Source organism: Rana temporaria, chromosome 3 (assembly GCF_905171775.1).
Source record: "Rana temporaria chromosome 3, aRanTem1.1, whole genome shotgun sequence".
NCBI classification, from domain to species: domain Eukaryota; kingdom Metazoa; phylum Chordata; class Amphibia; order Anura; family Ranidae; genus Rana; species Rana temporaria.
In genome coordinates this window covers 235,585,380-235,604,582 of record NC_053491.1, presented here as the reverse complement: position 1 = coordinate 235,604,582, position 19,203 = coordinate 235,585,380, and the positions used below count along the sequence as shown (strand labels likewise).

General features: G+C 47.8%; 1 protein-coding gene across 1 annotated transcript in view; it reads left to right on the top strand.

Annotated features, from left to right (window-relative positions):
- Positions 1-19,203, top strand: part of LOC120930428 (titin-like) — a 115,234-nt gene that overhangs the window by 14,042 nt on the left and 81,989 nt on the right. Inside the window, exons 3-5 of the mRNA XM_040341614.1 lie at positions 192-248; positions 4,575-4,613; positions 11,296-11,343. Of these exons, the coding sequence (XP_040197548.1) occupies positions 192-248; positions 4,575-4,613; positions 11,296-11,343 (144 nt within the window). The remainder of the gene's footprint in view (positions 1-191; positions 249-4,574; positions 4,614-11,295; positions 11,344-19,203) is intronic.

Sequence of the window (19,203 nt, the reverse complement as noted above, 5' to 3'; positions counted from 1 at the left end):
GGAGGGGGCAGTAACATACATATCAAATGTAGACAAAACTCCATCAGATAATGTGAAGCTCCTACCTTAGCATAGGCTAAACTACCTTCTGTGGACTGGTCTTAGATATTTTTTTGTTTTCTTAGTAAATCCTTATGAATTATGTGTTACTAGCAACATATTCAACCGAATGCTACCTTTCTTAAATTTAGGATCAGAGAAAACATGGAGACCACAGGCGTAAAGAAGAGAATGCTGCAGATAAACAGGTACAACATATGTAGGAGGATTTGCTTCAACTCTGTGTATCCCCTGAGGCCAATCACTTCACTGGGTATATGTAAGGGTTTACAACCACTTCAAGGCTGTATTGAATTCCCCTGAATCTGGGGGCAGTGAGGAAGATTGAGTGAATTGGTGTCTTTATATAGACTATTCATGCAATGCTAATCTGCAGATTCTAAAGCTTTCATGCACTCTAGACATAAAATGTGCAGGTCAGTCTTCAGGCAATAGTTTAAAAAAAATGATAAAGAGTGCAGAGAGGGGCATTTGTGAGATTGAGAATATAAAATTGAGAAAAGAGCAATGGAAGGAAAACATAAATACTTTGGGGTTGATTCAGGTAGATGGGCGTAATTTTCTGCGGGCGTAGCGTATCTCAGATACGCTACGCCGCCGTAACTTAGTGAGGCAGGTTCTGTATTCACCAAAAAACCTGTGCCCTAAGTTACGGCGGCGTAGCGTAAATCTGCCGGCGTAAGCACGCCTAATTCAAATTGTGAAGAGGTGGGCGTGTTTATGTAAATAAAACACGACCCCACGTAAATTACGTTTTTGACTAACGGCGCATGCGCCGTCCGTGAATGTAACCCAGTGCGCATGCTCCAAATTAACCCGCAAAAAGCCAATGCTTTCGACGTGAACGTAAATTGCGCAAAGCCCTATTCGCGAACGACTTACGCAAACGACGTCAAATTTTCAAAATTTGACGCGGGAACAACGTTCATACTTAACATAGGATACGCCTCATATAGCAGGGGTAACTTTACGCCTGAAAAAGCCTAATGTAAACGACGTAAAAAAATGCGCCGGGCGGACGTACGTTTCTGAATCGACGTATCGACCGAATTTGCATATTCCTTGCGTAAATATATGGAAGCGCCACCTAGCGGCCAGCGTAAAATTGCAACTAAGATACGACGGCGTAAGAGACTTACGCCGGTCGGATCTTAGTCAAATCTATGCGTAACTGATTCTAAGAATCAGGCGCATAGATACGATGTCGCACACTCAGAGATACGACGGCGTATCTGGAGATACACCGTTGTATCTCATACCTGAATCTGGCCCTTTGTTTAAAGAGGTAATAAAGGTTACAAAAACAAACCCTTCAAGATGTCTTGGATCGGAGCCAAATGTCCGGTTTTTGGTATCTGTTTCCTGAGCCAAATTTGATAAGAAGAGTTTGTACAAACTGAAAGTAAATAATCCACACACAGACGGTGAAGATAGTTACTTCTCCTTTTTTTATTTCAAGCTGTTCCTTATATATGGCTCTGCAAGCGTATTCAAAGCACATAATCACACACATGATCATGATCATTAATATTCAACATTCTCATTAATATGTAATATTATTCTTGTGACGTTCTGATGTCTGGCATCTGTCTGGTTCTGTGGTTTCCAGGGACTTTCCACCTATCTAAAATAGCTTGTTTTCGCAGACTGACTGTCTGTCAAACCATGTGATGCATGTCTGAAATACAACATCATATTAGCAAGGGGTAAATTATGCATTACGATTATATGTGATTATTCCTATAGCAATCAATAACCTATATGCATATGCGATATATAGGATCATATGTGATATGAAGCATGTGTTTGTGCATTGAAATAGGCATTTCATTATCTTACTTTGACAATTTTTATCACATCCACTACAGCGGTAACGGCACAATGTGCTAGTATGCCCGGCATACTAGCACATTATGAAAGACTTACCTTGAAATGAAGCCCTCTAGAGGTGTGCTGTCACCGGTGTAGAGGCTTCCATCGTCATCCAGTCTTCCTCCCGGGTTTGAGGGCTGCAACTGCTTTAATGACCGAGCCATGATAACGTCACACTCAGGGGAGGGCTGGCAGGGGGGGCAGGGTGGAAATCTCCACCGGCCGCCACTATTAAATGCTGTTTTTGCAGAGCAGGAATATGCCTGCTGGAGCTCTGTTAACACAGGTCACGGCCACTGCTCACCTCCCACTGTGCAGCTGTGCCTGTGTCAGCTCCGAGGTAGATGGCTGCAGAGCTGAGCTACAGTACCTGTTGCCGAGAATGTGTTTCCAGCACGACAGCATCGCGCTGATTCTCGGCGACAGGGTGCCGACATCTCGCACTCGCTGGAATAGACAAAGCACATTCCAGCGAGCGTGTCATAGAAGCGACGGGAGATCCCACTTGGATTCCCGCCAATTCTAGCTGCGGCGTTTGGTATGAATCCTGAGAGGGAGAACTCCACTGCCAAATTTTAAATAAAAAATGTGGGTTCCCCCCCCAGGAGCATACCAGGCCCTTAGGTCTTGTATGGGTTGTAAGGAGCCCCCCCCTACGCCGAAAAACCGACGTGGGGGTTCCTCCACAATCCATACCAGACCCGTATCCAAAGCACGCTACCCGCCCGGCCAGGAAAGGAGTGGGGACGAGCGAGCGCCCCCCTCTCCTGAGCCGTACCAGGCCGCATGCCCTCAACATGGGGGGGTTGGGTGCACTGCACCCCCCCACCCCAGAGCACCCTGTCCCCTCTTCCCGACAACCCTGGCAGTTGGTTGTCGGGGTCTGCGGGCGGGGGCTTATCGGAATCTGGGAGCCCCCTTAAATAAGGGGGACCCCAGATACCGGCCCCCCACCCTAAGTGAATGAATATGGGGTACATCGTACCCCTACCCATTCACCTGGAGGCAAAGTGTTAAAAAGTAAATAAACACACAACACAGGGCTTTTAAAGTCATTTATTAGTCTGCTCCGAGGGCCCCCCTGTCTTCTTTAGCTCTTTTAGCAGGGGGGGGGCTTCTTATTCACCGCCGTCTGGTTCTCTTCCGCTCTCCGGGGGGTCTTCTTCCGCCTTCTCTGCTCTCCGGGGGGGTCTTCTCCACTCTCCGGGGGGTCTTCTTCCATCTTCTCCGCTCTTGACTCGGCGCTCCCCGCTTCTTCTCCCGATCGCTCTCCGGTGCCTTCTCCTTCAGGGCTGGCCGCCGCTATCTTTGTGTGTCAGCTCAATTTCTAGCTGCGGCCAGCACGCTCTTCTGTGACGTCTTCTTCTCTTCTTCTGCCTTCTTCCGATGTTGACACGACGCCTCTTCTTGCTGCAATGACGGGTGCGCGGTTTGCATCCGATTTATATAGGCCTCTCTTATGATGTCACAGTCCCATCATGCTCCGGTACCTACCCACGTGGTCATATTTAGGAAATTATGTCAATGCTAATCCCAGACGCTTTACCTATATGGGGCAGGGATTCCCTGTGATGCCAAATGTTCCTAGGGACCCATAGGTGCAAGCACCTGTCATTTTCTTAGGAACCAGTAACAGTAGGAAGCTGTTATATATAGAAGCGGTAGAAATTCCACTTAAATATATGATACACAGCTCTCGCCAAACAGGAGAATGAACAGACCAAACTTCAGGCATTCATCTCAATGCCCTAACAGCTAAAGTTTGGTCTGAATGTAGGTTTGGACTGAACCTTCAGCTCATCCCTAGCCGTGATGTCAGGACACAGGCAGCAAGATGGGACATAACACTGAAGAGTGGTACCTGTGCTACGCTGCCTCCCAGCATATTGGCACAGTTTTATCAATGTTTTTTTCTGCATAAAATTGTTGTAAAGCAGAGGGGTTTATTGTGTCTAAAAGTGTCCCCTTTCCCTATATCAGAAGTTTGGATGGCATACTGTTACTGACTAACTATGCTGTACCTGATTAGGTCATGGTTGGATGTTTTCATGTGGCTCTACCTTCTACCTCATTGACTGAGGATGGTGGCAGATGCACACTGCATGAATTAATAGTATGGGCCGCGATGAATGAAAAAGGTGGATTGAGGCATACACATGTGGTATATACTGTGTTTACGCCCCGACCGTTAAGCACACCCACTATTCAGTGTAATTCAATCATGTCCACTTTTCACAGCCGCAAAGATCCTTGTTTCCCTAAGTTGTCCCTTATTCTCCAATTCTAAAAACTCTCTTGGTAGACCAACATCTGACCAGTTACAATCTTTACTGAAAAGCCAGAAGAACAGAATACAGTAGGTCTTCTGATGATAGCTTTTAGAAATATCTGCAGATAGCTTGCCAAATTTTTAATTATGGTATATTGTATCCATGTACAAGCATTAGTTGTAGTGTTATTAGGATTCCATAACTGCTCAAAAAGAGGGAACAGTAGTCAGATATGTTGGTATATATTCGTGATGATTTACAAGCATCTAAAATAATGCTAAAATACTCTCAGTATTTAACATGATTTATTGTCACAGGATTCTCATTGTTTTCTAACAATAAATACTGAAAGTAATTGTCCTTTTATTTCAGGAATATAAAGACCATGGACATCCAAGGAAGGAACATTCTGTAAGAACCTTAGTTTCAATTTACAATTTCTGTATTCATAGTATAGTGCTGCAATTCTTTGATATGCATGTTCATTTGGATAACTGAGTAAAACTCTTGAGACTGATCAGAGTTACATAGGGCCAGATTCACAGAAGAGATACGACGGCGTTTCTCTGAAACGCCGTCATATCTCTCAGAGTATCTATGCGACTGATTCATAGAATCAGTTACGCATAGATAGCCCTTAGATCCGACAGGTGTAATTGTCTTACACCGTTGGATCTTAGGATGCAGTACCTCGGCCGCCGCTGGGTGGAGTTTGCGTCATATTCCAGCGTCGGGTATGCAAATTAGGTTTTACGGCAATCAACGACGTTTTTTTGCGTTCGTTACGTCGTTGCTAGTCTAGTTTCCTGTCGCAAAGTTAGTCGTTGTTTTACCTGCCCTAACTTTACACAGCCCATGGTAAAGTATGGCTGTCGTTCCCGCGTCGAATTTCAATTTTTTTTTTCTTGCGTAAGACGTCTGGGAATACGAAAGTACGCTACGCACATCGCCGTTCGAAAAAATGACGTCACTTCGCGCAAAGCACGGCGGGAATTTCAAAACGGAGCATGTGCAGTAGGTCCGGCGCGGGAGCGCGCCTAATTTAAATGGCACACGCCCCTTTGAAGTACGCGGGCTTACGCCTCCGGCGTAAGTTTTCACGCAAGTGCTTGGTGAATCAGGCACTTGCGATGGAAACTTGCGGCGGTGTAACGTATATGCGATACGTTACGCCGCCGTGATTCTACGTGAATCTGGCCCATAGTTACCAAAGGATTCCTGTCCTTTAAATAATTAATCCAGCATCAGCATGTTATATATGGCTACATTGGTCCACGTTGGACCAATGCCTATGTATACACCATACCTGGCTGTTGTCCCTAGGAGCTGGAAATGACTTAAGTAGACACCACTATTTCAGGGATCTCCACTTGCTTCTGGCTCCCATGCCAAGCGGCTGCTCTCCTGCATTGTGAACACAGGAGATCGGCTGCTAAGTACAGACACCATTTAGAGAATGTTTTGCATTTTCTGAATGAATGTAAAGCATTCTCTAAATTGACAAGGTACAGAGGCAGGGCAGTGAAATGCTCTCCACCTTGTCCAATTTAGAGAAAGCTTTGCATTCATTCAGAAAATACAAATCACTCTCTGAATGGTATCCATACAGAACAGTCGACCTCATGTATTTACAAGACATCAGGCTGGACACTCAGCATGGGACCAGGAAGCAAGTGGAGATCACAGGAGTAGTGGTGTCTACTTCAGTGATTTCCAGCTTCCAGTGGCATGGGCCAGGCATTAATTATACATACATATCATTGCTGCACTAAGCCAACTCTCAGTGATAATATCACATAATTAAACTATACATGTGATCATATATACAATAATATCACAATATTGTGCAATGACACACTCTCATCCAATTTTGTGTAACAAACGTAAGTTACATGTACAGTATGTGTAACAACTGTGAATAACACACATCAGTCTGTGATCAATGGTGCAGTCCTTCTTCCCAACATGGATTATATCTCCAAAAAGAGTGTGGACCTCTAACAGCTGAGAACCTATAGACGGGTGTTCAGCTTTCTATAAGAGCCTTGCTTCTGCATAGGTCAATCACTCATGCTCTTTATCAGCTGGGATCAGCTACAATTCCTCATCTCACCTCCAATTCAGTTGATCCGACTGTATGATAGGACACAGAAAATAAAAATAGTGCTCTCTGTATAAAATACAGTAAATGATCCCTTTATTTGCAGTTCTTTCACATATATATATATATATATATATATATATATATATATATATATATATATATATATATATATATTTTTTATTATTATTATTATTATTATTATTATTATTATTATTATTATTAAAGGGCCCAAAGGTCCCTAGGGCCCTGGATGGCAACCCCCTCCTTCTTTTTTTATAAGAAATAATATTTTTTTTATATTATTTTATTTATATATATATATATATATATATATATATATATATATATATATATATATATATATATATATATTTACTAAAGGGCTCAGAGGTCCCCAGGGCCCCATGTGGCAAACCCCCTTTTTTTTCAATAAATGTTTATTTTTGTTTATATATTTGTATTATTATTTTATTATTAAAGGGTCCAGAGGTCCCCAGGGCCCTGGATGGCAACCCCCTTTTTTTTATTTTTATAAATGTTTATTTATTTATTTTTTATATTTATTTTTTATTTATTTTTTATTAAAGGGCCCAGAGGTTTCTTGTTTTTTTTTTATTAAAGGGCCCAGAGGTCCCCAGGGCCCCAGATGGTAACCCCCCTTTAAAAAAACCTTTAAAACCCCCCCCGCTTCTCAATTTCAGGCGGCAGCACCCCATCCCCCCGGTTCTCTGTTCCAGGAGGGCCCATGCCTGAAGCTGTGTAAGAGGCCCCATAATTCCTGATGGCGGCCCTGGTCGTAGTAACATACAAGAGTACATATCAAATGTAGGCAAAACTCCATCAGATAATGTGGAACACCTTCCTTAGCATAGGCTAAACTCTATAGACTGGGTTTTGATATTTTTTGCTTTCCAAATAAATACTGTTATTTATAGAGTTGAGCAGACACCTGGATGTTCGGGTTTCGGGTCCGAACCCAAACTTTAAAAAAAAAGTTCGGGTTCGGGAACCCGAACCTGAACTCCGAACCCCATTGTAGTCAATGGGACATGGACTTTTAGAAAAAAAAATGCGCGGAGGTCCTTCAGGTCTGGTATGGATATTAAGAGGAACCCCGCCGTCAATTTAAAAAAAAATGACGTGCGGTCCCCCCTTAATATCCATAACCAGACCTGTTATCTGAGCACGTTGACCTGGCCGGCCGCAGAAAAGAGGGGGGGACAGAGTGTGCCCCCCCTCTCCTGAACCGCACCAGGCCACATGCCCTCAACATTGGGAGGGTGCTTTGGGTGCCCCCCAAAGCAATTTGTCCCCATGTTGATGGGGACAAGGATCTTATCCCCACAACTAGGGTTGTCCCGATACCGATACTAGTATCGGTATCGGGACCGATACCAAGCATTTGCCCGAGTACTTGTACTCGGGCAAATGCTCCCGATGCTTTACCCGATACTTGTCCTGTGTCCTCCTCCAGCCCCCCCTCCCTTTTTATGCAGTCTCTCAACCTCTGTGCCCCCCGCCGCTGTTTCCTTCTCCCTCTGTGCCCCCCGCCGCTGTTTCCTTCTCCCTCCGTGCCGCCGCCGCTGTTTCCTTCTCCCTCCCGTCCCCCGCCGCTGTTTCCTCCTCTCCCCCGTGCCCCCCCTGCTGTTTCCTTCTCTCCTCCGTGACCCCCGATGTTTCCTCCTCTCCCTCCGTGCATCCCGATGTTTCCTTCTCTCCCCCGTGCCCCCCCCGCGGTTTCCTCCTCTCCCCCGTGCGTCCTGTTGTTTCCTTCTCTCCCCCGTGCTTCCCGATGTTTCCTTCTCTCCCCCCGTGCGTCCCCCGCTGTTTCCGTCTCTCCCCTGTGCCCCCCCCCGGAACTTTCAGGATGGAGAGCGGCGGTAGGAGCCGGTAAACCCGGCTCCTTACTGTTCCGAATGGACAGAGTCAGCGATGACTCTGTCCATTCACAGAACTGAATCATCGTAACCTGTTGATTACAATGTTTCAGTTTATGAATGAAGAGAAGACGCTGTCTTCTCTGTAGGGTTGTCCCGATACCACTTTTTTAGGACCGAGTACAAGTACCGATACTTTTTTTCAAGTACTCGCCGATACCGAATACCGATACTTTTTTTTTTTAATGTGATGTGACAGTGGCGTTTTTTTCTTTGTTTGTTTTTTTTTTACTTTTTTTTATTTAATTTTTATTTTTTACAGTGGCGTTTTATTTTTAATTTTTTTAGAGGGGGGGTAGTGGATTGTCAGTGTGTTTTTGAATTTTTTATTACCATTTACATTTTTTTTAATTTATTTTTTTATTTATTGCAATTTTTATTTTATTTTTTAATCAACCCTGTTGGGGGGGCTTTGGTGAGATATCAGGGGTCTTAACAGACCTCTGACATCTCCCCTTTGAGACAGAGAAAGGGACTAGGGATACAGATTCCCCTGTCCCTTTCTCAGCAGCATCAGCTGCGCTGAAAATGAATGCAGAGAAGACAGCGTCTTCTCTTCATTCATAAACTGAAACATTGTAATCAACAGGTTACGATGATTCAGTTCTGTGAATGGACAGAGTCATCGCTGACTCTGTCCATTCGGAACAGTAAGGAGCCAGGCTCTCCATCCTGACAGTTCCGGGGGGGGGGGGGCACAGGGGAGAGACGGAAACAGCGGGGGACGCACGGGGGGAGAGAAGGAAACATCGGGACGCACGGGGGAGAGAAGGAAACAACAGGACGCACGGGGGAGAGGAGGAAACCGCGGGGGGGGGGCACGGGGGAGAGAAGGAAACATCGGGATGCACGGAGGGAGAGGAGGAAACATCGGGGGTCACGGAGGAGAGAAGGAAACAGCAGGGGGGGCACGGGGGAGAGGAGGAAACAGCGGCGGGGGACGGGAGGGAGAAGGAAACAGCGGCGGCGGCACGGAGGGAGAAGGAAACAGCGGCGGGGGGCACAGAGGGAGAAGGAAACAGCGGCGGGGGGCACAGAGGTTGAGAGACTGCATAAAAAGGGAGGGGGGGCTGGAGGAGGACACAGGACAAGTATCGGGTAAAGCATCGGGAGCATTTGCCCGAGTACAAGTACTCGGGCAAATGCTTGGTATCGGTCCCGATACCGATACTAGTATCGGTATCGGGACAACCCTACTTCTCTGCATTCATTTTCAGCGCAGCTGATGCTGCTGAGAAAGGGACAGGGGAATCTGTATCCCTAGTCCCTTTCTCTGTCTCAAAGGGGAGATGTCAGAGGTCTGTTAAGACCCCTGATATCTCACCAAAGCCCCCCCAACAGGGTTGATTAAAAAATAAAATAAAAATTGCAATAAATAAAAAAATAAATAAAAAAAAATGTAAATGGTAATAAAAAAATCAAAAACACACTGACAATCCACTACCCCCCCTCTAAAAAAATAAAAAATAAAACGCCACTGTAAAAAATAAAAATAAAATAAAAAAAAGTAAAAAAAAAACAAACAAAAGAAAAAAACGCCACTGTCACATCACATTAAAAAAAAAAGTATCGGTATTCGGTATCGGCGAGTACTTGAAAAAAAGTATCGGTACTTGTACTCGGTCCTAAAAAAGTGGTATCGGGACAACCCTACCCACAACCCTTGCCCGGTGGTTGTGGGGGTATGCGGGCAGGAGGCTTATGAGAATCTGGACCCCCAGATCCTGACCCCCCCCTGTGTGAAATGGTAATGGTGTACACTGTACCCCTACCATTTCACGAAGGAAGTGTAAATTCTTGTAAAAAAAAAACACACACACACCGTAGAATAAAGGCCTTTATTAATAAAAAAATAAATAAAAAAACTCCAGCGGTGATAATCCACTCGTTCCCGGCTTCCAGCTCCAACGTTGTCCTGATCCAGCGACGGGTGCGGGTGATCTCAAGCGATGAGAAGATCCAGGGACGGGTGCGGGTGATCTCCAGCGATGAGAAGATCCATCCATCCAGAGAGCAGCATCGCCAACCTCCTCTCACCGCTGGACACAGCCCAGCGAATGACGCGCTGAAGCTGTGACATTACTTATATAGGGGAGGCAGGGCCACCCGTCACGTGACCCCGCACCCTCTGACGTACCCTCTGCTACATCACTGGGTAAGCCCCGTCTTCCCTCTTCCTGGGCTTTCCCAGTGACGTAGCAGAGGGTACGTCAGAGGGTGCGGGGTCACGTGACGGGTGGCCCTGCTTCCCCTATATAAGTAATGTCACAGCTTCAGAGATCACCCCTGCACCCATCGCTGGATCAGGACAACGTTGGAGCAGGAAGCCGGGAACGAGTGGATTATCACTGCTGGAGTTTTTTTTTTTTTTTTTATTCATAAAGGACTTTATTCTACGGTGTGTGTGTTTTTTTTTTACAAGAATTTACACTTCCTTCGTGAAATGGTAGGGGTACAGTGTACCCCATTACCATTTCACACAGGGGGGGGGCAGGATCTGGGGGTCCCCTTTGTTAAAGGGGTCTTCCAGATTCTGATAAGTCTCCCGCCCGAATACCCCCACAACCACTGGGCAAGGGTTGTGGGGATGAGACCCTTGTCCCCATCAACATGGGGACAAGGTGCTTTGGGGGGCACCCCAAAGCACTCTCCCAATGTTGAGGGCATGTGGCCTGGTGCGGTTCAGAAGAGGGGGGGGCCACACTCTGTCCCCCCTCTTTTCTGCGGCCGGCCAGGTCAACGTGCTCGGATAACGGGTCTGGTTATGGATATTTAGGGGGAACCGCACGTCATTTTTTTTTAATTGACGTTGGGGTTCCCCTTAATATCCATATCAGACCTAAAGGGTCTGGTTATTGAATTTGCGGGGACCTCCACACATTTTTTTTCCCGAAATTTTTCCAATTATTCGGGTTCGGGTCCGGGTTCGGGAAAAACCCAAAGTCCGTACCGAACCCGAACTTTACAGTTCGGGTTCGCTCAACTCTAGTTATATACTGTATATTCATCACTAGTAATATATTCCACATAATTCTACCTGTCTTCAATTTAGGATCAGAGAAAACATGGAGACCACAGGCGCTTGAAATCACATTTGGTGGTAAGTACCGTTAAAGTGTTGGTGGTAAATGTTGGATAGGATGTGGCCATATTAACAAAATAATCTTACTGTAAAATTGGAATGCCTTAAAATAGCAGTGGCAGTAAAGGCACCATGAAATATTTGCTTACTGTTCAACTGCTCAGAATGCCTAATTTTAGGAAGCCTGGCCAGTGGAGAAAAAGGTGCAACTAATAATAATAAATAATAATTATATATTGTTTGATTAGACCTCTAGAGTCTAGACTATGAACATTATGAGCTTTTAAAAGAATAAAGTACCAATTTCCTGTCAATTTTGTTTTTTTGAATATTAAATAATAAAGACAGTTACAATTAGTAATAAATAGTTACAACAAATGGTAATATTAATTAACCACTTCCATACCAGGCACTTACGCACCTTCCCGCCCAAGCCAATTTTCAGCTTTCAGCACTGTCGCACTTTGAATGGCAATTGCGCGGTCATGCGACGTGGCTCCCAAACAAAATTGGCGTCCTTTTTTCCCCACAAATAGAGCTTTCTTTTAGTGGTATTTGATCACCTCTGCGATTTTTTTTTTGCGCAATAACTAAAAAAAGACTGAAAATTTTGAAAAAAAAATATGTTTTTATTTTTTTCTGTATTTTTTTTTGTAAATAAGTAAGTTTTCTCTTTCAATTACGGGCACTGATATGGCGGCACTGATGGGCACCAATGAGATGGCACTGATGGACATCGATGAGGTAGTACTGACGGGCACAGATGAGGTGGCACTGATTGGCGGCGCTGGTATGCGGCACTGATGGGAACACATAGGCGGCACTGATGGGCACACATAGGCGGCACTGATGGGCACACATAGGCGGCACTGATGGGCACACATAGGCGGCACTGATGGGCACTCATGGGCGGCACTGGGCACTCATAGGTGGCACATATGGGCACTCATGGGCGGCACTTATGGGTGGCACTGATGGATACTTATGGGTGGCACAGATGGGCACTGATAGGTAGGCACTGGGCATGGATGGGCACTGTGGGGTGGCACTGATGGACACTGTGGGGTGGCACTGATGGACACTGGGGTGGCACTGATGGACACTGTGGGGCAGCACTGATCTACCCATGTTGCCAGTCAGTGCCCATTTGTGGGCACTGATTGGCATCTTTTTTTTTTTTCAATACTTTTTTTTTTCAATACTTTTTTTTTTATTTGCCCTTCCCTGGTGATCCAGGGTGGGCTTCCCTGGTGGTCCAGTGTGGCGATCCGAGGGGGGGCTGCGCTGATAAACAATCAACGCGAACCCCCCCTGTCAGGAGAGCCGCCGATCGGCTCTGCTCTACTCGTGTCTGTCAGACGCGAGTGAGGAAGAGCCATCAACGGCTCTTCCTGTTTACATCGTGAATCAGCCGTGGTTGGACACGGCTGATCACGTGGTAAAGAGTCTCCGTGAGAGACTCTTTACCGAGATCGGAGATGCAGGGTGTCAGACTGACACCCCGCATCACCGATCGCTGCGCTGCGCGCCCCCACGGGCGCGCGCGGCATGAAATCCTGCAGGACGTCCATGGACGTCCTGTCAGGATTTCAGAACCACTTCCTGGACGTAAATCGGCCATAGGCCGGGCGGGAAGTGGTTAAGTATATAATAATAAATTGGATGGAATTATACATATCTGAAGATTCGATATTTTACATAAACAGGTAATCAACTCAAAAATGAAAATAAAGTACCAATTTCAAGTATTAACCACTTAATCACCGCCCCATAGCCGAATTACGGCTACAAGGTGGTTCCTTAACTCTGGGAGGACGTCCATGGAAGTCCTCCCAGAGAATCGTTCCCGCGTGCCCCCTCGGGCACACACACGCGATCATCTGTGCTCGCCGGGTCCATGGGACCTGCAGCAACAAGGATCGCGGTAAAGGGCCAATGAACGCTGCTCTTTACCACATGATTGCGCCGTCCAATGATGGCACGATCACAAATGTAAACAAACAGGACACATGGGGTCAGTTTGAGTTCATCACTCTCCTCTCCTCACACCGATGCAGCGTGAGAGAAGAGGAGAGAGATTTGAGACAAAATGTAAGTGCTTTTTAGTGCCCAGCAGTGCCCAGTAGTGCCCATCAGTGCCCAATAGTGCCACATCTGTGCCCCACAAGTGCCATCTGTGCCCCACGAGTGCCACCAGTGCCACACCAGTGCACACCATTGCCAAACCAGTGCCCATCAGTGCCGCATGTGCCCATAAGTGCCACCTGTGCCCATCAGTGCCACCTGTGCCCATCAGTGCTCATCTGCACCACTGAAGTGCCACATACGTGCAGCCAGTGCCCACCAGTGCCGCCTGTGCCCACCAGTGCCGCCTGTGCCCACTAGCACCACTGCAGTGCCCACCAGTGCAGAGTATGCCCACCAGTGCCGCCTATGCCCACCAGTGCCACCTGTGCCCACCAGTGCTGCCTGTGCCCACCAAAGATATGTAGCAGTATACATTTTTGGCCAAATTTATGAAGAAAAATGACTTATTTGCAAAGTTTTATAATAGAAATGAAAAAAAAATTTTTTTTTTACAAAATTTTCGTTATTTTTTCATTTATAGCGAAAAAAATAAAAACTGCAGAGGTGATCAAATACCACCAAAAGAAAGCTCTATTTGTGTGAAAAAAAAGGACAACAATTTTTTTTTTTACCAATAACAATTTTATTGATCAAGTAAAGTTAGTACATATATAACTCACAGTCTTCCATGAAAGGAAGGGTGCAGATAAAGATAACAGAACAAGAAATCAAGGAGGCACTGCAATATTAAAACAAGGTGCTTGATACCTTTGGTTACTATAGTTCACAGCAGTGGTGTGGATGTTGTTTCCAATAGTGCCAATGTGGTGGGATGCAAAGTTGCCCCTGTCTATGAGGGCTGCCTGTGTGTTGTAGCTAGGGTGATCAAGAAGCCTAATTGCTGCACATCTTGTCAAACTGAGTCACTAGGGGACTCTCACGTCATGGAGGAGAGAAAAAAAGAAAAGGGGACAGAAAGAAGAATATAGGGGGAAAGAGTATAGGGACAGGGTACAGAAAGTGTCATCACTTCAGGCCACGTACCGTCTTAGGCTATATCCTCCCGGCGGTGCCACAGCTCCCAGACAGCGTCATGTGCCTCCATCCTGTCCCACAGCCTGGCGGTCATTTTCTCCATAGTCTCCACGTCCCTAATCCGAGCATATAGGGCCTCTTGGGGGGGGGGAGAGCGGCGTTTCCAGTGCAATGCTACCAAGCATCTCGCCGCCGTTAGGATGTGGTTGGCTAATTTCTTATACGGGGACAGGAGTTTTAGTGGTGCGAGGCCTAGGAGGAAGTATTTTGGGGACTGGGGAATCTTTTTGTCCAGGGGTCGCTCCAGCAATTGCCGAACCGAGTCCCAAAAGGGTAATATTATCGGGCAGCTCCAATAAATGTGGAGAAGGGTTCCCCTAGCCCCGAGGCAACGCCAGCAGCAATCCGAGCTAGAGGGATAGATGGCGTGGAGGACGTCCGGGGTCATGTACCAGAAGCATAAGATTTTATACGCATTTTCTTTATAGAGTGTACAGATCGAGCTTTTCGCCACCTGTGACCAAATCCCCGCCATTGCTCCAGGGGTATCTCCTCGCCAAGAGCCTTTTCCCATCTTATCATGTACGCATGTTTGCCCTTCACCTCCATGGGCCAAGCATTCAATATGGCGTATATCTCTGAGATCAGTCCCCTTTGGGCCGAGCCCGCCAGGATTAGACGTTCGAATGGGGTCGGAGGAGATAACTGCAGTTTTGGTGCTATCGTGAAGGCATAGTGGCGTATTTGGAGACACCCGTAGAATTCCCGGTTCGGGAGGCCATAGTATTTCTGTAGCTTGGCAAAGGTGCGCATTCTACGGGTCAGGGGGTCTACCAGGTTGCCAAAATGGAAGAGATTCCGGGACGTCCAGGGGAAAGACATACGGTGTGTGAGGCTGTCTGGGACCCTAGGGTTAAGGGCAAATGAGGTCAGGAGCGAACTATCGGAGGTCAGTTTGTGATTGGGTAGCAACTTCCGCCACAGCCGCTGGAGCGTCGACACTGGGCCCAGCATACGGTCAGGGTCTACCTCCGCATTTGCGCTCCACAGCAAATTGTTCGGATGGATCGGGGCTAACCATAGTTTCTCAATTTCCGTCCACTTATTATATGAACGTAATGTGAACCAAGCTGGGCCGCATGATAATACCTGACCAGGTCAGGGAAGGCTAGGCCTCCCTCCGACCTGGGCGCTGTCAGGACCGAACGTGGTATCCTGTGGCGCTTGTAGTTCCAAGTGAACTTTAACAGGTCCGCTTGAAGTTTCCTTAGATGGGCGTAGGGGACTGGGATGAGCAGTGTCTGGAATAGGTATAGGACCTTCGGAAGGACAGTCATTTTCACCGACGCCACCCTCCCTAGGAGGGATATATGATGTTTTTTCCATTTCAGGAGTAGGGCTCTAATGGATCGGAAAAGGGGGGGGGGAATTCTCCTGGTACAGTGTGCCAAATCTGGGTGTGATGTGTATACCTAGGTACTTCAGGGCCGTGGTCTTCCATGCATATGGGAAGCATGTCTGCAGGTGTGACGACTCGTTTGCGGGCATATTAAGCGGGAGCGCCTCAGACTTAGAGGCATTAATCTTATATCCCGAGATGGCGCCATACCGGTCGAGTTCCGCATGTAAATTCGGGAGGGTCGTTCTAGGTTGGGTCAGGGTCAGAATTACATCGTCGGCAAATAGTGAGATTTTGAACTCCCGATCCCTGACCATAATGCCCTTGATGTTCGCATTCCCTCGGATCGTGGCTGCCAGGGGCTCTACACATAGCGCGAATAGCAGGGGAGACAACGGGCATCCCTGCCTGGTACCATTAGCCACCGGGAACGAGGGCGAGAGAGCGAAAGGAGTCTTTACCTGGGAGGAGGGGTTTGCGTACAGGTGCTGAATCGCATGCATGAAAGGCCCCCGAAATCCCACGTGGCGCAGCGTGGCGAACAGGAAGGGCCACCCAAGGCGATCAAAGGCCTTCTCCGCGTCCAGGCTAAGCAGAAGGGACTGGAGGCCCTCCCTGTTCGCCACCTCCACCAGGTCAATTATTTTCCTGGTGTTGTCCCCTGCTTGGCGGAGCAGGACAAAGCCCACCTGGCCCTTATGAATAAGGGAGGGGAGGACCGTATTGAGGCGGACAGAAAGTAATTTAGTGAAAATCTTAAGATCCGAATTCAGAAGGGCTATGGGTCTGTAGTTGGCACAAAGGGACGGGTCTTTGTCTGGTTTAGGTATCACCGTGATGAATGAACGTTGCATGTCAACAGGGACTGGGGTGTCACGGAGGAATGCGTTAAATAGTTTGCACATATAGGGGAGCAGTATGGGATGGAATGCCTTATAGTATTCATAGGGGAAGCCATCCGGTCCCGTGGCCTTGCCAGATGGTAGGGATTTCATAGTGGACTCTAGTTCCTCTTCAGTAATCGGGGCATTAAGGGGGACCAGGTCCTCGGGCCTTAGTCGGGATACCCCACTTTGCTCTAGGTATTGGTTCATGCGTTGGGCGATATCAGGAGGAAGGGGGCTGCTCGGGATGTCAGGATTGTTGTAGAGGTGAGTGTAGAACTCTGCAAACGTGTGAGCTACCTCGTTCGGGTGTGTGACCATGGTTCCCGATCTGGTTTTGATTTGGTGGGGCGTCGAGGCTTGGGTGCTGTCTCGCAACTTCCGAGCCAGGAGGGAGTGGGCCTTATTCCCCTTGTCATAAAACAGCTGTCGTAGTCTAACTAAGGCCTTTTCCACCCTGTCCATCGCTATGTCGCTCAGGGTTGCCCGCAAGGAAGTCATTTTTTTAAGGAGCGCTAGAGTGGGCGAGCTCTGCAGCTGGCCTTCCAGCACTTTAAGCTCCCCTTCCGTCCGTGTTTTCAGGGCCTGTGTGTCTTTCCGCATGGCCGATGACAGGGCCAAGCATTTTCCCCGAATCACCGCCTTATGGGCCTCCCACAATGTGGGGGGTTGTGTGTCTGGTGTGTCATTTTCTGCGAAATAGTATTTCAGGGTGGTCTCTAGGTCAAACTTCGAGGGGGAGTGCTGTAAGAGGAACGTGTTAAGTCGCCAGGTGCATGGCCTACGGCTGGGGGTACCCAATGCTATAGTCAGCATGACCGGGGCGTGATCTGACCAGGTGATCGGGAGAATCTGGGCTGCACTGGAAAGTCGAAGGGCCGCGTTGTTGACAAAGAAATAGTCTATTCGGGAGTGAGTGCGATGGGGAGCCGAGTAGAAAGTATATTGTCTGTCCCCTGGGTGAAGGACTCACCATGCATCAAAGAGAGCATAGCGTTGCAACAGTTGGCGGAACTGCCTCGACTCCCTAAGCACACGGGGAGAAACCTCCCGGGGGTTTAACGCATGACGATCCGATGTTGCAGATTGGGTTAGGTTAAAGTCCCCCCTATCACCAACATCCCGTGGTCCGAGCGATGGAGGCGGGCATAGACCCTAGTTAGGAACCCCAGTTGATGGGTGTTTGGGGCATATATTACACAGAAGGTAACCCTCTGATCCTGCCAGAGACCCTGCAGGATGAGAAAGTGACCCCGCGGATCACTGTACAGATATGAGCTTGCAAAAGGGGATCCCTTCTTTATTAATATGGCCACCCCTGCCCGCTTATGGGGTCCCGAAGAGGCGAAGATCTGTGTATAGTGCTTAGTGGCAAACGCAAAGGAGCCCCCCTTATCAAAGTGTGTCTCCTGCACCATAATAACATCCGCCCCCGACTGCCTGAATTCCCGCAAAGCCAAGTGTCGTTTTCTGTCCGAGTTAAGTCCGTGCACATTCAGTGAAAGGATCCGTGCCATGGGGACGTGGGAAGGGGGGTGAGAGGGGTACTCACCAGTTGCAGGTGGAGGCGTTCCTGTAGTACGTGTCTGGGGTGGGCACCCCGCGGGAGGAAGTCCAGGTACAATCCGTGATGCGACCACAGGGCCTGACGACATCTGTCATACATCACCTGTAACAAAACAAGACCTAAGAGGGCTCGCAGGCCCAGGTCCGGATGGCTTCCCACGCGCTCCCCCAGCCCGCCCCCATGGTGGCGAGACAGAGGGACACGGGGGAACCCAGGTCGGCCCCTCCTAACGAGGGACCCCAAAAACATTCTCAGAGTCCAGAAAACAGGAAAAAAAAACACACAAAAAAAGAAAAAAAGAAAAAAGGAACACAACAAAAGAGAATGGAGTTTGTGGAAACTGAGGGCCTCAATAAAAAAATGAGGAAAAGAAAAATGGAGGAGGGGTGAGAGGTAACGGAGCTCTCTCTAAGTCTCATCCGAGACTCGCCCAAACTGCTATGTGGAACTTAAGCTAGGGCCTTTATAAGGGAGCAAAAAGCTGGACTTTGGCCAGGGAACAGTCCCAAGGGGATGAACCAGTGTTCTCAGGAGTTTCGATGCTGTCGGCTGCGTCCTCTCGGGGACCTCTCTGGACCCCGGTTCCTTTTGGTCGGGGGGACTTTCTGCCATACCGTAGGCGGCGGAGGTGGGGTAGCTATCAGGTCCCAGTCTGGGACTTGGGGGACCCGGATCTCCAGGACATCACAGAAAGGTGCCAGGTCTTCAGGGTATCTGAGCACTGCCGACTTGCCTTGGGTTTTAGCCGTCAGGCTAAACGGGAAGCCCCAACAGTATGGAATGTTCTCTTCCTGTAGATTGCGTAACAGCGGTTGCAGAAGTCTACGTTTTTGCAGTGTTATCCATGAAAGGTCTGGGTAAAGTTGAATCTGGACATCAGCGAAGGTGACTTTGCGGGCGAGGCGGGCCTGCCTCATAATCTCCTC